Below are 22704 nucleotides of genomic sequence, written 5' to 3'. Positions count from 1 at the left end.
AACTAGCTTTTTATTTAGTTGTTCTAAGCATTTAAATTTATTCTTTTATTGTTACTAATGCAATTTAATGTTTTTGCGACTCATTAAGTTTTCGTGGAAATTTCTAATTAGGAGGCTAAGAAATTATTTTTTAGTAAATTAAATTTAGAAATTCAAATATTTTAATTTAAGAGCCAAATGAAAGTGAGAGCGCATGTGGTCAATCTTCGTCACTGTATAAAAATAAATAAATAAGCGTAAGAAACATAGAAAATTTCCATTTATTTTCAGCAAATAATAAAATATAATTTACAATTTTCTTTCAAATTTGCCTGGGAAGAACGAAGGGTTCTACGTATGGTTTTTAGTAAGTTATTGTATCACTTGTACGTTGGGCGTAAGAATATCATGATCACATAGAGGCACTGCAGTAAGCACTAGGCAGCCATTTTCGTGCATTTTATGATAGAATTCATTGGAGTTAAACTAATTTAGTGTTACTTAGTCTTATTTTTTAAAACTACGTACAACAATAAAATTAGATTATTAGAGCATTGTTATTTTTTTTAAGATATTTAAACTTTGACGTTATTTTTAAGAGATTACTATAACAACTATGGGCACTCGCGATGACGAATATGATTACTTGTTTAAAGGTAAGTATCCTTCATCTTCCATTTTATTTTGCTTCTTTTTGTAAAAAAAAAAAAAAGTACTAACAATTTGAATAATAAGTTTTTCTTTGGATTACTGATTTGGTATCACTAGGTTAAATTACAATTCAAAATTGTTTTCGATCTTTTATAAAATTATTAATTGGGGTGTAAAATTATTATTAATGTTATTAATAATATCGTATAAGTAGTAATTGTGTAGTCAAGTGGCCATAATTATCTTAATAAATACGTTCTGAATTCCAAAATGAATTATTGGTTCTCCTTAAAGTGGATCGCGGTATGTTACTTATTTGATGCAATTGACATGTCGCTCTAATGTTCCTTAAGTTAGAATTTTCAATTTTTATTCGGTGATTTTTTTTCTGGATTATATTTTGAGATTGAGATCTCTAGGATGTGTTTGCTCCGTATCCATTGCTTGAAATTGTTAGTTCTTATGCATTTGGATGGGTTTCCACTTACCTGAAAATGATCGTTAAATAATTAATCGTAGTAATACAGTTCTGATGTCTGTTTTGAAAACAGACATTAGGAACTTCTTGCAGTTGCTTTTTATATTTTGACATTTAATCAGATGTTGTCCACACGATAACAGTTTTAGAATTAATTGCGGAATGTGTGAATACATGTATTCCTTTAAATTACTATTTTATCTACATTATAATCTCTATGCGTCCAAGCACTTTTATATTAAGTAAGAAATACACAATTTTTTCAAATTTTTGCCCTTTCATAGTTCATGGTATATTAGAAAATCATTGTGACACTTTTCAAGGATACGGCCATTAAGTTAAACAAGGATAGACATTGATGAGGTTTTCGTTATCATAGAAACATGAAGTTGTGGTGTTAGGCAAGGTTTTTGTTTAATAAAAAACTAAAGTTAACAAAATAAATAAACTTTGAAATTATTTCAAGTTTCTAGTTACATTTTTTGTTCGGGGCCGATTTTAGAAAGCTCTAATTATTTTATGGTACTAAATATTTCCAACATTTGATAGAAATATTTGTAGAAGTTTTATAATTACTAGAATATTTATTACAAATTACTAAGAATTGAAAAGTTACTTGGTTAATAATATTAAAAAAATACTTCAATTAATTTTGGACATTCTTTATTCGTAAACAGATACTTTAGATCTCCTTAATGGCAGGATTTCTTTGAAAATGTTGCTTGCTAGAATACGCATGCTCTTTTCTTTTTTTTATCTAATTGTCTTTTGACCTGCTTTGATAATAATTATGCCGATTAGTAATGGCTATTTGACTATTAATTTTTGTTAGTGATTTCGTTAATAGATCCCTTAAAAAGATGTACACTTGCTTTTAAATTCCAGAACAGGTTGGTACTAATATTGGGGGAGTAATTTAAATTTTATTTAAAAATGTATTATTTAAAACATATTAAAACGAATTACTCAATGATGTTTTATCCTTTTATTTTTATGAAATGCATTGTTAACGCAATTGCATTATTAGAATTCTTTTTTTTTTAGTTGACAATGATACACAAGAGACCAATTAGCTCATAGAATGTGAAAAGCCAAAAGTTAGTTACTTGAATAAATAATATTACAGTGTAGAAAAATTCGAATACAAGTCTATCCAAAGAATTCCACTTATTTTAGTACTTTTATACAGCACACTAATTACTAGTGTTGGAGGGATGTAGACCCTCCTCCTACAACCTTCTAACTTGTTAATTTACTACTTCTTGGTATCAACACTTCTCATCCCGATATCTCCAGAGTGGATAGAACACCTAGTAACCTCCCTAGGTTCTGGGGAAGCTTCAGAAAGATAAGGAGCCGACATTTGGAATATCGACTCCTGTTAGCCCTACTGGATATATATTAGTATTTGCCTTAGGTTTAGAGTTTAAAGGACCGCCCAAGAGGCCACGAACTTCTGCTTGCATTGAGATGGCAGGCATTCCGACTAGAACTGTTAGTCTTAGTTTATTACTCGTCACTGTTTACTTCCAAAGTCATGAAAATGAAAGAGAATTTAGACTTGGGAATGGTGAGCACTTCAGATGAACTTGAACTTATTCACTCTACTTTTAATATTCCGCATTCAATAAAGTAGCAAAAAAAAGTTGAAAAACAACCTAAATGACAACTTTAAAATGCTAAACAACTTTTTCATTGTCTTACTGTAACTTTGGCTATGTAGTGCTGAAAAGTAGTGGATGCATAGTTTGAAACGCCAATCAAGGAATTTTGCTATCCAGAGGGATTGTGCAGAGGTTTATTTACCACCCCATAGTTTTCAATAAATTATATTTTAAAAAACTTCTACTGTTAATTAAAAAAAGCATCTCATTTCCATAAAAGAGATTTTTAAATTAGTTGTATAGCTCAGTTTTAAGTCTTGTTAGTAATTCTTTTGTGGCTAGGACAAAATGCCACAACTTCCGAATCAGGTATTTTGACAGATTTTTTTTTTTTTTTTTTAGTGGTATTAATAGGAGATTCTGGTGTTGGTAAAAGTAATCTCTTATCAAGATTTACAAGAAATGAGTTTAATCTAGAATCAAAGTCCACAATTGGTGTGGAGTTTGCTACAAGAAGTATTGTGGTAAGTCTTATTTATTTTAAATTTATTTTGAAATAGAGATATCACTTCCTTCCACTCATTGGATCTTCTCATTTCATTTAGGTTGATGGAAAAACAATCAAAGCACAGATATGGGATACGGCTGGGCAAGAACGGTACAGAGCAATTACATCGGCGTAAGTCTTTTTTTTTTAACTAATTATTTTGTTAAGTATCTTTTTAAGGAGAGATTTTTATCATCTGCATTTCTGGTGCTTACAATTAAACTCTCAATATCAGCTGAAGCACGCCATCTTTACTTATGTTATGGGAGCACACCTTGTATTGAATCAGAAATCGTACAGGATCACAGATTTCTGGTACTGAAATTCTCTAAGTTCTTTTGAGAGGATTAATTGATTTTAGGGGGTATTTTGAGGAGTAGAAAGAAGGTTCCTTAATATTTAAAGGAAAAATAAGTCGCATGTTTGATAAAGATTAACCTCATAGGATTTGGAAAGAGCAGTAAGGGGAATTATGTTTGTGGTTACCCTTGATAAATTTGAAGCACATTAGCTCTCATACTTACAGAAATTTGTCAGTTTGAAACGGTTCCACGTAGGATACACCGGTCCCACGATTTTCAGAATATTCACAGGCATTCGAAGCCCAGCTTTGAACCTTTTAGGATTACTGTGTTTCCGCGAAGAAATCTGTTATGCTAAATCAACCATAGTCTACTTTTTTTCCTTTGGGCCTCTTACAGATTTTTTGCTTCTTTTCGCAACAGCCGTAAGATGTAAATATTGTCAATATTAAATATTAATCAATTTTCAAAAGTTAATGTGAATTTTGATTTTGATTTTTCAAACTTTTAACCTTATTCAGATCAGGGTCCTCATTACTTCAGGCTACTCTTAATACATCATCAAAGTGAGAATTAGCTGATTTCTTTGTACGATCTTCGATATTTTATTTAGACTATGACGATTCACTAAGATACGTAGATGAGAACAATGTAAGCAGCAGCTGGTACACATTTTTGTACAGTTTTGTACTTTATAGATAGGTACTGGTTTCCAAAATTCTTCATATTCTTCATCCTCCCTCTTTTCTCTAAAAATTATTTTCAGATTCGTTTTTGAGCTCGATGAATTCATCAAATAATTTCGCACATTCAAATCTCAATGCACTTGCCCATAAATTCCTTGGATAAGAAGTAATGTCAATGCCATCTTTTTTTAGATTTTGTTAAGATTGGGAAATTACGAAGTTTTTTTTTTTTTTTTTGTTCTTCCTCGTAATAAATATTTAATTTTTCTTCAAATGCAAATACTTTATTCGCCATTTGCAAAATTATTTTATTCTCACCCTAGTTTAGTACATTCTACTCTCGATAATTCGAATTTTTCGATAATTCAAACTCTACAGCTGCTAACTTCGGTAAATCGAAAAAATTCAGTGTATTTAGATACGCTCGATAACTCGAAATCCTTTTCTTAACAACAGGGGGTGAGAACGCTCTATAATTCGAACGAGGCCGCTTCAACCTCTTTATAATTCGAATTTTCCCTATTAATGTTTACTTCTCATTTTCCGCTTATTGTTCATTTCCTGCGTAATGTTTCCCTTCTTTCAGCCCAGTTTAACTTTCCAATTCTCTTTCCTAGTTTTTCACGATGGGAAGTACGCCTCCCTTACTGTGTCCGACAAAAAAAAATTATCGCGGCCGTGAAAAGTGGTTCGAAAAAAAAAATATCGCCAAAACTTTCAATATTCCACCATCAACGCTTTCTACAATTCTAAGTCACTTGATTAAGTCAAGCCACATTGAAACAAAAAACTTTTCTTCATTTTTTAATTAGGTACATATGTATATTCTTTTTTGTCGTTTTCATTATTTTTACTTTTTTACTTGAGGTAAGCTCATACGTATTTTCAATATACGTATGTACATACATATTATATATACATAATAAAAACTCTTAATAATTCGAAATTTTTTTCCTTGGATTTCGATTTATCGAGAGCCGACAGTATTTCGTATAGTGAACGCATGGCAGAAAGCGTTCTTGATTAAAGAACATATGTTATTCTATTGATTAAAGAAATAGATGTAAATCAAGATTGATCTTTTACATCATACGACATTGCAACAAAACAATACCCAAAAAGTATTTGATTAGTGAGATCGGTTTGGGTAGCTCACAAAAGTTGACTGGGCCGCAGGTGGATATCCCTTTCCTAGATGGATAAGCTTCCATATATTTTTTCATATATATTCATGGAAATGCAGCTCTAATCAGCTTGTGCTTGCTTTTCAAGTATTGTGTCCAGGGGTGGCTAGCCCCAAATATCTTGCAATATTATTCATTCTATTTTAAAATTTTAATGTGAACTCTGTTGAGTTTGTCATATTAGTTCAAGTTATGAAGAGGAAAAAAAAAATGTTTTCGGGTGTCTGAAGTGGGACAGGAATAATATTAGCTTGTGGAATGCTTACAGTGCATTAAATGTCCACATTATTTTATTCTAGGATTCATTAAGTTGTATTATTTGAACAAATTATATGCAAGCAAAATAGGTTATTTTGCATATTATGCAATTTAACATTCTGAGGGAAACCTTTCAGAGGTTTTTTTTTTAATTTTCATTCTGTTTTAAAATTAATTTAACGTCACTTTCAAGTTTATCCTCTATAAATATCCATTTTTTTGAACTTGATTTTCGTCGTTCTGGTAATCTTTGAAGTTTCTAAATGTGGTGAAATAGCAAAAAGTGGAATATAGTAGTATATTAAACTTATTTAAATTTAGAGAAGATAAAAGTACCTTTTAGAGAAGAAGATACTTTTCTATTTTTTTTTTTTTATTATTATTTTTTTTATAGCTGGACTTTCAAGAGCTTGAATAGCTTGGCATTTAAGGTGTATTATTAATCACCTTAAATCATGTAAACCGCATTTTGTTTTCAAAATTGCTCTTTATGTTCACTCATATAAGAAACTAAGTTTTAAATTATTTGTCAAGATTAATGTTATTATAAGATATAACTATATATTTTATCTATCGTCAAAAATTGTTTCTCTACGAAAGTTAATTTTATGATTGAATCAAGAGAAGTGTAGTTAGTATTTTAATTTATATACGATCTTATTGTACGTTCTTTAAGTGAATTGGTCTGTACGTATTACTAAGGCTTCTTACTCTGATTTGCCTTGCCAGCCTTCGCTTAGTTAAAATAATGAATTCATTAAGCCTCAAAATGTTAACAAACTTGTACTAGTAGGCGATAGTACCCCAATTTGGGAACAACTATTTCAGTTCTCCATCAAGAAAGATTAGAATTTTTTCTACCAATTATTTAAAAAGAAAAAAGTTTTAAGAGTGCGCATGTGGACAATATTTCCTTTAGAAAAGATTTTGTTTTACCTAGTCAAGAGAAAAATTTCACTTAAAATGAATATTTCTGCTCATATACATATTTCGCTGAACATTTAATAAAATATTTATTTTTTTCCTACAGATATTATAGAGGGGCTGTTGGAGCATTACTTGTTTACGATATTGCGAAACATTTGACTTACGAAAATGTTGAACGATGGTTAAGAGAATTACGAGATCATGCTGATCAAAATATTGTAATCATGCTCGTTGGTAATAAATCTGATCTCAGGCATCTTAGAGCAGTTCCAACTGATGAAGCAAAAAATTTTGCCGAAAGAAATGCATTATCATTTATAGAAACTTCTGCCCTTGACTCTACTAATGTAGAAACAGCATTCCAGAATATTTTGACAGGTTAGATGATTATTCTTTAAATTAAGCATAACTTTATGTATTGTAATATTAATTTTGCATATTTTATTCATATTATTATTATTATAGAAATATATAGAATTGTATCGCAAAAGCAAATTCGTGATCCACCTGAAGGAGAAACTATCCGGCCACAAAATGTCGAAGCAATTGATGTTAAGCCAACAGTTAATACTGAAAGCGTAAGAAAACAATGTTGTCAGTGAAGGTATAAATTTAAATTATTCTTTATTTATAATATAAAATAAATACATTTTCTTCATTCAAGTTTATTTTTTAAATTTGTTTTTCATTTCAGTCAGAATCTTTTCAACTTTCCTATATCGTTCTATCAGATAATGGCTACAATGTCCTCTTCATTCTGACTAGATTTTGTTTGTTTTACTTCTCCATTATTTAAAAATAATTGTTTATAGAAATTGTAATTGAAGTAAAGTGTTTGTAATAGTGAATATTACTTCTTCTATGACTCGACGTTCTTTAAAAGCACCAAGGCTTGTAACATTATTCTTTGTTACGAGGGGCACTATTTATATTTTGAGCCTAATAATAAAAAAAAACATTGAAATGACTTTATTGTTCTTCAAAATATTCTCCTTTTTTTTCATTCCGCTTGAGATACCTCCAAAACATGGTTTTTGAATGCATCAACAGCTTCTTCTGCCGACGAAAATCGTTGTCCACGTAATTTATTCTTGACGTTCGGAAACAAAAAGAAATCATTTGGTGCCAAATCAGGACTGTACGGCGGATGACCCATTAATTAGATTTTTTGAGTGCTCAAATAGTCGGTTGTTTGACGAGATGTGTGACAGCTGGCATTGTCTTGATGAAGAATGATTCGACTGCGCTTGTTTGTTTTCCTTATTTCATCGAAGACTTCCGGCAAACAAATGGTTGTGTATCATTCAGAATTGACCGTTCTACGTTCCTCTAAAAGCACTGATGCCACATGACTAGTTTTTCCGCAAAAAAACAGGCGATCATTTGTTTCGAAGTGCTTCAAGCGTGAACAACTTTTGTTGGATTTGGTTCATCTTGAAACACCCATACATTCGACTGCTGTTTAGTTTCCGGCTCATACGCATATATCCATGACACGTCTTTTGAAGCACCGCCATTGTATTTCTTAAAAGCATTTGTTTGCACCAATCGATACGAGCATCTTTTTGAGATTTTGTCAGATTATGTGGGATCCAACGAGAGACAAACATTTTTCACGGCTAAATGATCATGCAATATTTTATATATGCTGGTGGAACTAATGCCTAAGATTGCCTCAATCTCACAGTATGTCACATGACGATCTTGCATGATTAGTTTTTGCACAGCATCAATGTTTTCTGACACAACAACTGATTTTGGACGACCTTCACGACTTTCGTCGGTGAGCAAACGACGACCACGATTGAATTCGTTATACCAGCGTTTCACAGTTGCAAAGGATGGGGCTTTATCGCCAAAAGTGGAATTAAGTTGATCGATGCACTCCTGTCTTGATAATCCACGTAGTAAATCATTGCACGAAAATTTTTACGAGTTAATTCCATTTTTTCGCTGAGACACAATTTTCAAGTGACTGTAAACAACAAAAATCGCGCTCAAAATAACAAAACGTGCTGAAGAAGGTTATGGTCAAAAATGTCAAACTTTCAAGTGGAAACGTCAGATAGCACTTGACAACACTCAGTGTTGCCATGGCTCAAAATATAAGTAATGCCCCTCGTATTCCTCTCTTTCCCTTCTCTCTCCTTCAAGTTGAGTCCGGCTATATTAATAATATAATTTATTTAATTATATTTATATTATAAATAATTTATTATATTTATATAAATTTTAGTATAATTTTATTTGTAAATTATTAATTGAATGATGAGGATGCTTTTAATTTTTTAAAATTTCTAATGAAGAATTATTAAGAATGAAATAAAATTCAGTTAGAATTATGACAGCTATTAAAAAATAATAATAATATTTTTTTGTTTACAGATCTTTGCTAATGATCCACAAAGGGGGATGCGTATGTACTGTTTTTGTATGTGCAAGTGTTTATAGGAGTACACAATACACAAAAACACATTATTCACAAAAACAAAACAAAAAAAAATATCAATTTTTATAGTGAAAATAAATGGTAAAGAAAAAAAAATAATTAAGAAAAGTTAAATAAATAATAATTAGAAATTCATAGCCCATCCGCTCTTTGTGGCCTAAAGTGGTAAAAAAAAAAAATTATTACTTTTTATTATTATTATTTTAAATAATTAAACCACTTTGTAATTGATTAAAAAAAAGCTTTTTCTTTTCGTATGAAATGTAAAATATTTAATATTGTTTTCCCCCTTTTTTGTACAGAAAAAACAAATAAATTAAAGAGCGTATTGATTTTTAAATTAAAAAAAAAGATATATAAAAAAGCTTTTTACAATTATAAATGTTCGTATGTGTTGAATCTTTCTCACTTTCTCTTCAGAGTTCAAAAATGTGGGCTATGAATTTGTTTTTTGACGCTCGAAATCATAAAATTAGTATATATATATATATTTTTTTTTTTTTGTGACTCCTAGTTTTACTTTTATGTAAAACATTATTTGGAAAAATATGAAGTCCATCAAAATTATTTTTTGGTTCTTAGATTCAACTAATAACTATTGTTGGTATTTACTTACACAAATATGATACGTTATTTGTTATACATATTTTATTTATATATATATTACAAATTTAAAATAAATTAAAATAAAAGTAAAAAAAATTGGAAAACTATTTATAATAATCTTGATTTCTTTTTTTTTTTTCTTTTTTTTTTTGTAAGTTATACAATACTTATTACAATTAATTATTTATAAATTAAAATTTAGTTTTTTGTTCCATATTTTGTTTAATTATGTGTATGGAAATATAGAATTTGTTTTCCTTTAATTTAATCTCATTTTGTTAGTATTTTTTATTTCTTTTGTATGATTAATTTCTGGGAAGTGTGTGATTACCAACTTTTGTGATAAAAAATAGATATTCAAATAATCAACGTAGAAAATGGAAGTTAAAAGTTGAAAAACAAAGAAGCTCATTTTTGAGTTTTATTAAAAAAATATTCCATACTTAATTTGTATTTAATATAATGCTTATAAGATTTTTTTTTTTTAAATATATATTATATAACTGGCCTACAATTATAACTATTTCAAAATGATATTTAAGAACGGAGTTTAAAAGAAAAAAATAAATGAATGTTATAACGAATACCATTTTAAATAAACCTATTTCTATTTATTAGTATATTGCGACAAAAACTTGTTCAAACACTTATTAAACCCTAAAATAAACAAGAGTTCAATTTTTGTTTCGTGTGTGTAGACACTGTATTGAAAATGTTGACGTATATAACGAGGGAAAGCCGTCTTGATCTTTCAGCTAGTAAATGCTAATTAAGATAAAAAACTTCCTCGTATCAGGACTCACTGTATATATATGTATATCATGCTTTCACGTACTTATTGTACGGCATCCAGAGTAATTCTAGCAATAAATAAATTACCATAAAAATGGTTTAGACAGGAAGGCTGCTTAAAATATCAACAGTAATACTTGCAATAATTCACTTGTTAACAAAAACAGCCATTCAACTTGTTTCATATAAGGGTGTGAATAAAACAAAATCGCTACTTAGTAACATTCTCATATAGAACTTTGTTTCAGAATACAGGTGGCCTTTGCAAACGAATCGTGACTAAATAAAATTTTGCTTGATTCTAAAGGCTACAATTTTTTAACTTGTTCATTGTGAGAATGATTATTAACCATTTATATCAATATTCTTCTTATTATTTGATACTCCTTTTCATATTCCGTAATTATCTCAAATATATAAATTAATTTTCAGTAATAATTGGAATACTCATGTTTGGAAAGTTTGAAGCTAATGGCGTGGTAGTGTTAGAAAACATATTGACCCATTTGTTAACAAAAAAATTTCTTCAAGTTTTCAAGCCAATTATAAGACATTTCCGAAAGTTTTAAATCGTATCTTGTGAATAGCTACTATTTGGTTACCGTACTAATGGTAATGTTAATCCCAACTAGTTTCTTCATAGAAATAAATGTAACATCCAATGTTTATACTTGATTCATCTAGCTTGATCGCTAGTAAAAGAATTTTCTAACATTGAAAAATAAAGCATTTACTTAGCAAAGTTCAAGCAATAAAAGTCAAAATAGCTTTCCTAGTAAGTAATGCGTTACATATTTCATACTATCGTGTTTTGTAAATGCAATTATGTTTTCTACTGCATCCCTAAAAAAAAGTCAATAGGCAGATTTTTTTTTTTTTTAAGTAGTGCAAAATAGAATACTCACAACAAATTCCAGAAATTTGAAATTTACTTCTTGTTAATTTATTAAATTATAAAAGAAAGAAAACTGACTTTATATTTAGTAAATTTTTTTTTGTTTTTTTTTTAAATTACTGTTCATGATAATTAAATAACATACCTACCTGCGTATATTAAATTGTATTATTTTTTTTTTTTAATATGTTAAGCAAATGTATATAAAGAAATGGTTTTGCTTAAATTTTTCCTGACAGCTATTTAAATACAAAGGAAATTGCATAGTTTATTGTCGAATGCATTTATGTTAGTGCACCCATTATTCATTGTTATAACTTCTTTATTTCATAGAAAAAAAAAAGTTCATATTAAGAATTAAGCTAGTTCATTTTTTAATATATACATATTTTTTTTTTCAGTTGCCAAAGTAATTGAAATAAAGTACTAAAAAAAATTATAAAAATTAAAAATAAAACTTATTTCAGTTCCTTTCTTAAGATTTAGTAGAGAAGTGACCCTATTTCAGCTACACACTTACTCTCTACAATCAAAGCACTTATATCAAAAATAATCTTGGAGAATCTCCGTTGCCTGCCGTCGAATGGAATACTTTCCAATGAAATGGAGAGAGCCAGATAATTGTTTTTATACAAATCAATCTACTAGCTCACTAAACTCTCCATCAAAAATAGTTGAAATAAGTTACCAACGACTCTTGATTCACAGCAATTCTGTGTCGGATTCAAATAAAACATCCAACAAAATATCACTTGAAGAGTGGTTACAGAGTATATTGTAAACAACTTAGGGGTCAAAAAACATTAGGCATTTATGTTTCTTGATATAGCTGCCGAATATGAGTTAATTGAATATATTGGATTACTTTTCAGTCTTAGAAAGATTTCTGCATTACCCAAGGATACGATCCATTCTGCAAGACCTTACACAGTGTGCCCCTTGGAAAAGGTGACTGCTTTAGTATTGACGATACTACGCGCGCCAAATGTAAGTGGTCAAATCAGATTATTGTTGGTTTTGCACCGTTTATGGGACAGGATTCAGCGAGTTCGTACCGAATATCGGGAGAAGGATCATGGATGCTCCTGTACGACAATGCACCGGCTAACAAGAGTAAGATTGTACTGACTTCCTTGTCGAAAAAAAGTATCGTAATGCTCGATCACCCAATATTCGCTTGATTTAGCACTGTGCGACTTCTGGCTATTTCCAAAGTTGAAACTGGCGATGAAAGGGAGAAGTTTCAACTCAATTTTGGATATCCAGAAGGACAACCATTTGGGACAGCATACCAAGAAATGAGTATACAGAGAGCTTTTAAAACATTCTTCCAATGATTTTAGCGATGTAGTGGCTCAGAAGGAGTATATTTTGAATTAAAATGATATAAATTAAAAATAAATATAACCCTGATTTTTATTTTATGTCAGTCACATTTTCCATGGGACACACTGTGTACGTTCCATAAGTAGAACCGAAGTTATATCGGTTCTAAACAGATTAAAACTCTTCGTTTGGGGTGGGATAATGAATGAAGATCCACTTTCTGTTTAAAACCATGTAATTCCTTGGAAACAAATAATAAGAAGTGCACTTCCTAAGCGTAATTCTTGAAGCTAACTAAGATCTGACTGGAGACCTTTACATCAACATTAAACTACAGCAAGGCCAGTACCTCTGGACGAGCTTCGGCACCCTCAACATCTTAAATGACATATTAGAGAATGCCTCATTAAGAATTTTCATTTGAGATCTTTAAAACTTCCTACAGAAAATTGCTACTGCTGGTAGAGATTTTGGCCTCCTTAACATCCTGTCTAGAACCACAGTGTAGGTGTCTGGATCCATATAAGAAATAAAACATTTCAGCTTACTGTGGTTTTCCGTTTTTCAGCGGGAAAGATCACTTGTCAAAGATCACAAACACATACGCAATTTTTGATAAAACTTGGATTATTATTAAGAAGGCTTTTACCACTGAAAACAAGATACCGAAAATTTGTCGAGGCCGCAAGGCTTTCTTGAACATTACACAATAGTAAAATAAAATAAAATTATGAGAACCCTCCGCAACATTCTCTTTGATCTCCGACTCGGCTAAAGGGGCTCTTTTGAGGAGTGGATAATCTCTTCAATCACTTGTTGACTGAGAGATAAGTGTTTACTGATGACCTGCAGGACTTACAGTATTAATAAACCTTGAAATAATTACGTAAAAATAAAAATAAATGAACGCTAGTGTTAACTTATTGTAGTTCAGTATTAATTTAACTACTTTAAGTATTTCGTGGTATATAAACTTTTGACTAGTTTCTTCATAAATATTTCAAAACTCATTCTCATTGAAATTTAACCAGAAAGACGTTTTTTAAGAATACTTAGATTATGAATAACAGCACCAAAGTTAGAAAGTAATAAAGAAATGCTTATTTTATCAGATGAGCATTACGTCTTGCTACTGTATAAGATGTCGTTAACGGAGGCGACTAGCAAACATACTTTACTAAAAATTTCTCTCATTAAATACAAAATAAAATCTAAAGCAAACACCGGGAATCGGACCCAGAACCACACAATGCACCTTAGCGAAGCGGGCCTCGCCTCAAACCGCTCGGCTACATAAACTTTAAAACTTTAGGCAATGAATAACAATATCAGATACAAGTTTGTAGTGATTAAATAATTTTTTAATAGCTAATGCAGATCAATCTTCCAGGTTTGTTAAAGGTAAGTACATGTAGGTGTTATTTATTTACTACAGCAGTTAATATGCTTTTGATGAATGATTTTGATGCCCCCAATTTCTTATTTCTATATTTTATTTCTTAACTGTGAAATGCAATAACTTAAACACATTAAACTAGTTATCCTTAACACTAGCAAGAACTAATTGACATAACTAAGATCAGTTTTCCTGGACTGGTGTCATAATTTCTACAGTTTAGAGTTCTTGATTTAATTCGGAACCTACAGAGGAATAAAAGTTCTTTGTTGTTGCTAATTGGACTATCCGAAAACTTTCAATGATTCTTAAAAACAGAAACGGAAAATCATAGAGCAAGATTTAAGCGAACTGAGTTAGTTGTAATTAAAAATAGTATGCTACCTAGTAATGTTTCTAGAACAACTTAAGAAATGAAGTTTTAGACATTACCATAGATAGCAGAAAATACGTTTTTGTAAGTGGATTTTGTCCTGTTGAGGAGCTTCTAAAATCCAACCTAAATATAAACCAGTAAATATTTTTAGCATTTTTAAAATCAGATTTGTTAATTATTCAATTCGCATAAAATAAAAAAAGTTCAACGATACATTAGCCTAACAAAGCTCTCTTATTGCAAATTTAAGCACATCTTCACTGTTACTTAAAAAAAGGAAGGAGAATAAAAAGAAACTGGCTTAGTAATAGTCTAGGCAACTGAAATTCTTAATGATGGGTTGTCAACGAAGGATGGGCTCATCCACTCAGACTATTCATTTTAAAAGTCTCACTTGTATACGATAGTAATTTCCGCCTCCCTCGGCGCATCAACAACTTGGTCATTAACGCCGTCTCGTTCTTAGGTGGCACTACCTCTTCCTTAACGGCTTCTACTGTGAAGCAGTAAGGAACCGAGGGATACTGGAGCATATTGCCCCTCTTCTACAATTGTAATTTTTTTATTTACATATTTCAGTTATTGCTTGTACAATAAATATTTATATATAAAATAAATAGAAATATTATGTAAACTTGAAAAAGTTGAAAGCTTATTGATCTAAATTATCTTCCATTGATGTCAGACGATGCAATAGCAGAATTGAGATCCTCTGGCCAATTGTGAGTTGCCTGAGCCAACTCCTTTTTTATCCATTCCGGTACCTGAATTAATAAATGTAATTACTAATCTATTCTGAAGGGAAATATAGCAGCTTTAAAATATTCAATACCTACCGGACCTAGAGTATCATCTTCATTTGGAAAATTGCTTGTCATCTCATCTGTTTGTTTCTTCACTTGGCTATTCGCAAGTGGCACTGTGGTATCAACCACAACTAAGATACAGTGCCACAATGGATGTACTGAATTAATTGTGACTATTTCCCCATTTTTTATTTGTTTTTCTGATGCATACAACCTAGTAGAAATGAATTTATAACTTTTCGAAGCCGGTTTGTTGTACAGAAGAAATGGCGAGGTGCCAGAGAACAGTTTTGAGAGAGTGAATAAATTATTATTTTTAATTAAGAGCACCGAGGTTAAAATTTTATGTTGTAAATACAAATTATTAGTAACAAGATAAATAAATAGAACAAATGTTAATTACACCAAAATTTGTTGAGGTGATGTTACAATCTGACTTTCCAGAGTGGTGACAGAAAATGGTGATGATTTGTCTAAATTTTCAATTCCCTAAAAAGAAAGCAAATAAGATGAAACAATAAAAGTGAATAATGCTTATTTATAATTATATTTCAGGTTCATTTAATTGAAATTTATAAACTCTCGCTTTTTCCCTGGTAAAAATGAATAGAAAGAAGCGAAGGAATAAGAACTCAGAAAAAGTTAAGCAAAAAAGTATCAAAAGATGAGATTTATTGTACGAGTTTGAGGTTTTTTTTCTTTACTGATGCAGTTTTGGTTGTTTGTTAGACTATGTGGGATAATAATTGCCTGCATAGCGCATAAAGAAGCATTATTGTTTCAACTCTTCGAATACAGACTGTAATTTTTGTTATTGCAATTGGCCCGACGTCAATTTGGCAGAGAAAAATGGATTTTGAGTTCTATCCGAGAAATCGAATGTGAAACGCAAGAGTAAAGCACCTTCAGGATCAAATAAATGTTATATGTATGCAGTTGATGGTGGATGGCTCTGTGAATGAAAAAAGATTATACACAAAATAACGGATTTGATTGAGGGAACGGATTGAAATGTCTGTAGCAAACACTGTAACTTCTTAGCCAAGCATACTTATTTAGCAAAAACACTAAAGTCAGAAAAGTTGTTAGAAAAAGCAATTTGAGGGTATACTAAAGTTGAATATTTTAAAGTTCCTAGAATTATTTATTTTGCTCAATAAAACATTTATTCTTTGATATATGTGTATTATATATACATAAAATTATAGACTCTCTGAAAGAACTTAGTGTTAGGTAATCCGAATATCATTAGAACTCCTGGATAAGTTTCGTGACATACCTTGGTAAATCTTGTACCCCAGAAATACAGAGCATTCTCCAAAATACCGCAAACAGTATAAGTAGGACCACAGGCAACCATCTGTAAAAATAGATAATTACTTTTTGTGAAGTAAAATTTCTAATAGATTGCTATTTTTATTAAGCATTTGTTTTGTCTATGTACTTTATTTTTACAAAATATATATATTTAGAATCATATTGTAGATTGAATACTCTTAACTAACCGTAACAAAATGATGTGAAATAGAAGATACTATTGTAGGAGTAGAAAATAAATGGCCCACTTGATAATCCAAATTATTCCCCATTGTAATAATATGTCCACTTTCAGTTAATACTGCGCTGTGATTTTTACCAATGCTTACATTTTGTACTACCCAATTTCTTAATCCATGCACTGGCATTAATATATCAGACTTTGATATTGTTTTCTACATAAGACAAAATCTTCCATTTATTCCACTTACAAATAATATTCAATTAATTAAGTAAAACAAAAAATAAATTATAATTAAGGGTAAACACACTTTTAAAAAAGGGTTTCAGGTTTTTCAAATTTAATGAAATTCAGTGATTATTAAAAAAAAAAAAAAACTTTATCATTTGCCTGCGGTTTTTAATGAAATACTTAAGAAAAGAAGAGTTATCTACACAAGATTTAGAGAAAATAGATACTAGTTATAGACAAAGCTAGAAAGCACCATCAGCTTAGGCCAAATTAATCTTGAAATTGAACCACCTTGGCTTACCCTCTGGGTTTTTCACACTTTCCCTTCCTCTGCTTTCCCAAAATCAAATAAATGAAAAAACTGGCAATAATGATCTTATTTTAACTATCTAAAGAGAGATGGTAGCAATGGCACCAATTCTTTTAACTAGTTTTACCAATTTAGGTTTTTACTTACAATTCTAAAACCAAATAAATCGTGATTTAAACCAAGCCTATTATAATTGTTGTTTCCGCAACATGAAAGCTTTCCACACATGGTAACAACTGCAAGTGCATCGGGTCCACTAATGATTGATTTTGGCACCATTTTATCTAGAAGTTTTAGCTCTTGTGGAAAACATCTAGAAATAAATGGTAAAATTTTATTCTATTTTTAAAGAAATCTAATAACAATTGTCGGCAAATGCTTAGTAATATTACTTTTTTTGTTCGAAAGGTTGACTTCCCCAACAAAAGATCTTTTTCTCTTTGGTCAATACCATTACATGTGTTTCATTGCAACTTAAAGCAGTAATTTCATAATTTAGTAATTTCTCTAAAGTACAGAAAACAAAAAAACAGAAAGTGAGTAGTGACTTTATTTAATATTTTAAAAATTAAGGATAAAAATGCTTGTACCTACTAATTTTGGAACTTGAATACTGCTGTAATCTCCATGGCCTAGACACCCCATACTTCCATCACCGCAAGTCAGTATCATGCCTGATTCAGTAACAAATGCACTGAAACCTCTGCCAGCACCTATCCTAAAAAGCTAGATATTATATCTCTTAAAGAAATAAATTTCACCGCAAATTCCAGAACATAGAACGTGCTCTAGTGAGCAAAGTAAAAAAACTGCTGAAGGATTTTCAAGAAAATAAAGAGGACAAAAACTAGAAAGTAGTTCTTTTGGTCGGACCAAAATAGAGTTTTCTTAAACTAAAGTCAATCAAGAAATATTTCTTTTTCCCATGCTTTTAATTTTGTTAAATCAGAACATTGGCTAAATTAGGCCATTGCCTTGAAACAATTTTTTTTCGATGAGAAATCAAATTCGAAAATTGGCACTTACCGAATTCAACTTTTTTAGGTGGTGGAAGAAATAAAATAGAAGTAGAAGAAAATAGGTTCAAATTTAAATGCATCCGAAATTAAACCCAAAAATGATTGCTTGAAACAGAATAAAATTGTCAATACTTACAATGTTATAGATTTGCTAATGATATTCTCAACTAATTGTGGCTCATCTAAATATTCAGGGCAATCATTGTGAGCTAACTGCCCTTCCTTTCCTTCACCCCAAGTATAAACAAGCATATCTGTTATGGAGAATATTAGTTAAAATAAAATAATACTTAAAACTAGAAACGTATAGACAAAATATAGGTCACTTCAATTCAATGCTGATTACTAATTTTGTGTTTAACGTTTTCTAGAATCTTGTTTTTGGAATAGTTTCTCACTAACTACTAGTACTTCCACTCTAGATATAATAAAACATTCGCCAGCTATCATCAGAACCCTGGCAACTTATAAATTAGAAAGTGAAGGTATTTTCTTTGACTTGCTTTCTCTCTATATTAGTGAAAAAGTATTGCAACTGAGTCAAATTTTCGTTATAGAATTATAGGTTTGGAGAAACCCTACATCCCTTTCTTTTGATAATCTATTCCTTAACCCAAATGTAATGTTGATGTTGAGGTATTACTCCTTAAATAGAAACAAACCTGATGTAAGTACAATTTGATGAGTAGTGCTAACAGACATTTGAATTATTTTAATGGTAGGTGGGAGATTAATTGGCTGAAGAGAGAAAGAGTCTCCATGTCCACTTAATTTATACAGAACAGATCTGAAAATTTGCAGACCAAACTTATATATTTATATACTCGTACATAAAAACCTATAAAGAACCTTTTACTGTTTGATGTTACATTACCTTTCTTTTTTTGAAAATCTGAAAAAAAAAGAAGAAATAAATACTTATAACTGATAACTTGTTATTTCCTTGATATATTCACAATACAAACAATTTTTCGTTAATAATTAGCAAAAATTTGAACCAGGAAATAAAATTTGGTAGTTTTTATATTTACTTCAAATTATAATGATTTGATAATTTTCGTTTCATTTTCAATTCTAACTGTGTAATCCGTGAACAGATTACAGGTGCTGGTGGCCTTAATGCTGGTTCTTTTTGCAGCAGATCGTTTACTAATGAACTTAATCCAGATGAATAAATAGAGGGCAAAGGCTCATAACTTCCCTTTAAAATAATAAAAATAAATAAATATAGCTAATTAATAAGAAGAAAACAAAAATGCATTCACAGATTGTATTTATTCACCTTCATTATTTTGCTCACTAGAGCTGGTATATTTGAACCTTGGAATGCCTTTTCTCTGCACGCTAATTCATATAAAATACAACCTAAAGCCCAAATATCTGATTTCTGATCGTATTGTTTACCCTCGCACTAAAATTAAATAAGTAAAAACTCATTAGAAATTAAAAGTTAGACCAGGGGTTTGCCACTTATTTCATTGTAGTGCAGATACCACAATCTGCACAACCCAATCCTGATTATTAAGATTCACTCTAATACTTTAAATTTGGTTCAAATTAATGAAAATAATTACTTTAGGTGATGTGTATCATTAACGGTGTTATTGTTGGAATATATTCAAACAGGCTCGTCATGCAAAAAAAGAATTAAAGACAGAAAAATATCAATTCTCAAAACAGAGTGGAATATCAGTGGTTATCGTATGCTGTAATCTAAAGCGAAGATTCCGGATTCGAATCCAGCTGTTGGCCCCTTAGATCTTCTTACAGCTCACTGTGATGGACGGTGATGTCTGTAACGAGAGAATATTATCCCGAGGCCAGCAGTGCACTGAGAAAAAAGCTGTAGAGGTCAATGATCTCAGATGTTGACGCGACTTAAACTAAACAAAAAATTAAAATTACTTTACCTTGCAATAACATTCTTTTTGTGTGGCCTTAGTTTGGTGTCTTGAACCAGTACAAACATTATCATTCGTGAAAATCCGGGGCCAATTATTAAACGACTTTACTTAACAACTGGAGCATTATTCGATAAAATTTTGCTTTTTCCAAACTAATTTTTTGCAAATATGAAATTTTGCTTACATATTGAATTTCTCTTAATATTCTGAAGTCCCGTATGTGACATTTTAGAATAAAATCAACCTCGTTTTTCCATTGAACTTCTTTAAGAAGTATTCTCATGAAAAAATGTTTTAAATAAAAGTTACTGTTCACTCTTGGGTACACTAAACGTACGAAACTCAAAGAAAATCGTTGTAGTCCTGTGGCGGTTCTAAATATCAAATTTGAACTTTCTGCGATTTCCCGTTTTTGAATTGTACTGACCAGACTATTCAAAACTGAAATTCTGGGCGAACTTAATATTTTTTCTCTCATAACAGCAAGAGAAACGAAAGAAGTAGTAAGAAGGCATTATCTTGATTCATGATGGTGAATGAGAAAAAATGTACAGTACTTCGAGGCTTTAAAAAGAACACTAATTGAAAAGTATAAGTAAAGCTTTTTCTTTTTTTTTTCTTTGTTCTTGATTGAGCTTACCATTTCTGGGCTAATGTAATAAGGAGTTCCCAACACTGTATGAGCTTGCGACTGTGTATTCATAACTTTAGATATTCCAAAATCTCCCACTTTAACAATATGGTCCTTTGTTAAAAAAACGTTTGCAGTTTTTAAATCTCTATTCATTTTTAAGAAAAGAAAGTTATTATTACTTGAAATTGTTAAATCAAATTTTGATATATTTCAGTCTATTTTTCTTAAACTGTAAAAATTAGAAAGAAATATTATATTTACCTATGTAAAATGTTATGTTCATGCATGTATTTGATTGCAGCGACTATTTGTTTAAACAAATTTAGAATTTCTATTTCATCAAGAGGAGATTTACATTTAGTCAAATACTGCAACAAGGTTCCTCCATCAGCATACTCCATTTCAATAATGAGTAAACCTTCTTTTTCAAAACTTCCTAAATAACTAAAAAAAGGAAGTAACTTTAATTTTCAAAAACAAAAATAAGAAATAACAAATAAAAAATGACAACAGTACAACATGAACTGTTAAGAGAATCATTTTCCATCCATTCTAAAATACAATATATTGGCTGATCAAAGCGATTCATTGAATAATTATTTATCTTTTCTGCATAGATAAATATTGAAATAAATTTAAATAAGACATTTTCTGTGGTAGGAATTGTGAGTTTTTGAAAGCGTACAGACTGAAAGCAGGCTTCGTCAGCTATTACGCATTGAACTTGACCGAAACAAAGATTTGCAGATTTAATTAAATTTGCTCAAGAAAATTATGCTCCATATTAGTACTTCAATTACCTAATAATATTTGGATGGTGCATAACAGAAAGTACTTCTACTTCATTCAAAGCCATTTGTCTTTCTGAGACATTTAATTCAGACATATTTATTTCTTTCAGTACTACCATCTTGGAATCCGATAATCTTCTGTATAGGTTAGCCGTACCAAATGCTCCTGAAAAAAGTATGTATTTACTTGGAAGAGAATTTTAAGATTTAAAACTACGAGTATAAGATTTCACAAAAATTGATGTTTTTTCGTAAAGTTCAAAAATGTAATCTTTTCTTTTAATAGAGTGCTTTATCTAAACTCCTCCTCGGGTTTCTGCCAAAAAAAAGCAGGCAGTGGTGGCGTACTCTTTGTGGCCAACACCAATGGAATCTAATCTACTAAAACAATTACCAGAGGCACCAATAGCAAACTTCTTCCTTCCTGCTAAGCATTTTGATCCTCACTCAAAAAAAAATGTTTCAACATTCCCTTTAAATTTTTAAGAATTTTCAGATTTCTCTGTAAAGGTGCACAATATTTACGGCCACTCTAATTGGCTACCCAATTTCTGCATATTGTCCATCTTAATCACCAGTCGTTGAACCAGGAACTGAGAGCAGCAGTGCTTCTTCCATAAATCAGAATATACCAGTGGATGTTATACAAGGAGTATAACTAAAGGAGTCTGCTAACGTGGAATTAAAAACGTGGCAAGATTATTAACCCTTTGGAGAGAACAGATCTTGAGTTCTGTAGAATAAAAGAGAATAAAAATTTGTGGCCGAACATTGCATAAAACTGGTCAACTTACCTTTTCCAACAGTCCTTATCTTTTCATAGCTATTTTCAAAATTAATATGATTAAGTGTTTTTGATTTCTCTAAATTTTCACTTTGCAGTTTATCATTACCATTTTCAGAAATCATACTTTATTTCTAGCAATAAATATTTCTTTCTTCATTAAATGCAATGACAAAATTGAATACTGACCATTTGTGGAGGGATATAGTTTAGGATCAATATATTGTAAGCATGGCAACCTATTTAACAAATAATAACAAAACGATATTAT

At 30.4% G+C, this 22704-nt stretch overlaps 1 protein-coding gene and 1 pseudogene across 2 annotated transcripts; one reads left to right on the top strand and one right to left on the bottom strand.

Annotated features, from left to right (window-relative positions):
- Positions 1-376: 376 nt before the first annotated feature.
- On the top strand, positions 377-10255 carry Rab11 (RAS oncogene family member Rab11). Of its 2 annotated transcripts, none has more exons than XM_074128428.1 (6): positions 377-635; positions 3115-3236; positions 3318-3391; positions 6720-6994; positions 7082-7220; positions 7311-7583. In XM_074128428.1, the coding sequence occupies exons 1-5, from the start codon at positions 596-598 to the stop codon at positions 7216-7218; spliced, it is 648 nt and encodes a 215-aa protein (XP_073984529.1). In that variant the 5' UTR covers positions 377-595; the 3' UTR covers positions 7219-7220; positions 7311-7583. The 2 variants fall into 2 exon arrangements, with proteins under 2 accessions (XP_073984529.1, XP_073984528.1); XM_074128427.1 differs by lacking the exon at positions 7311-7583 and adding an exon at positions 9002-10255 and having other exon boundaries at positions 378-635.
- On the bottom strand, positions 9845-22656 carry LOC141454318 (serine/threonine-protein kinase Nek8-like; annotated as a pseudogene).
- Positions 22657-22704: the final 48 nt, after the last annotated feature.

The sequence above is a fragment of the Rhodnius prolixus genome, unplaced genomic scaffold (genome assembly GCF_049639745.1).
Source record: "Rhodnius prolixus isolate KJV_2025 unplaced genomic scaffold, Rpr scaffold_9, whole genome shotgun sequence".
Lineage (NCBI taxonomy): Eukaryota > Metazoa > Arthropoda > Insecta > Hemiptera > Reduviidae > Rhodnius > Rhodnius prolixus.
The sequence above is the reverse complement of the archived record's forward strand: the minus strand, read 5'-3'. Positions and strand labels throughout refer to the sequence as shown.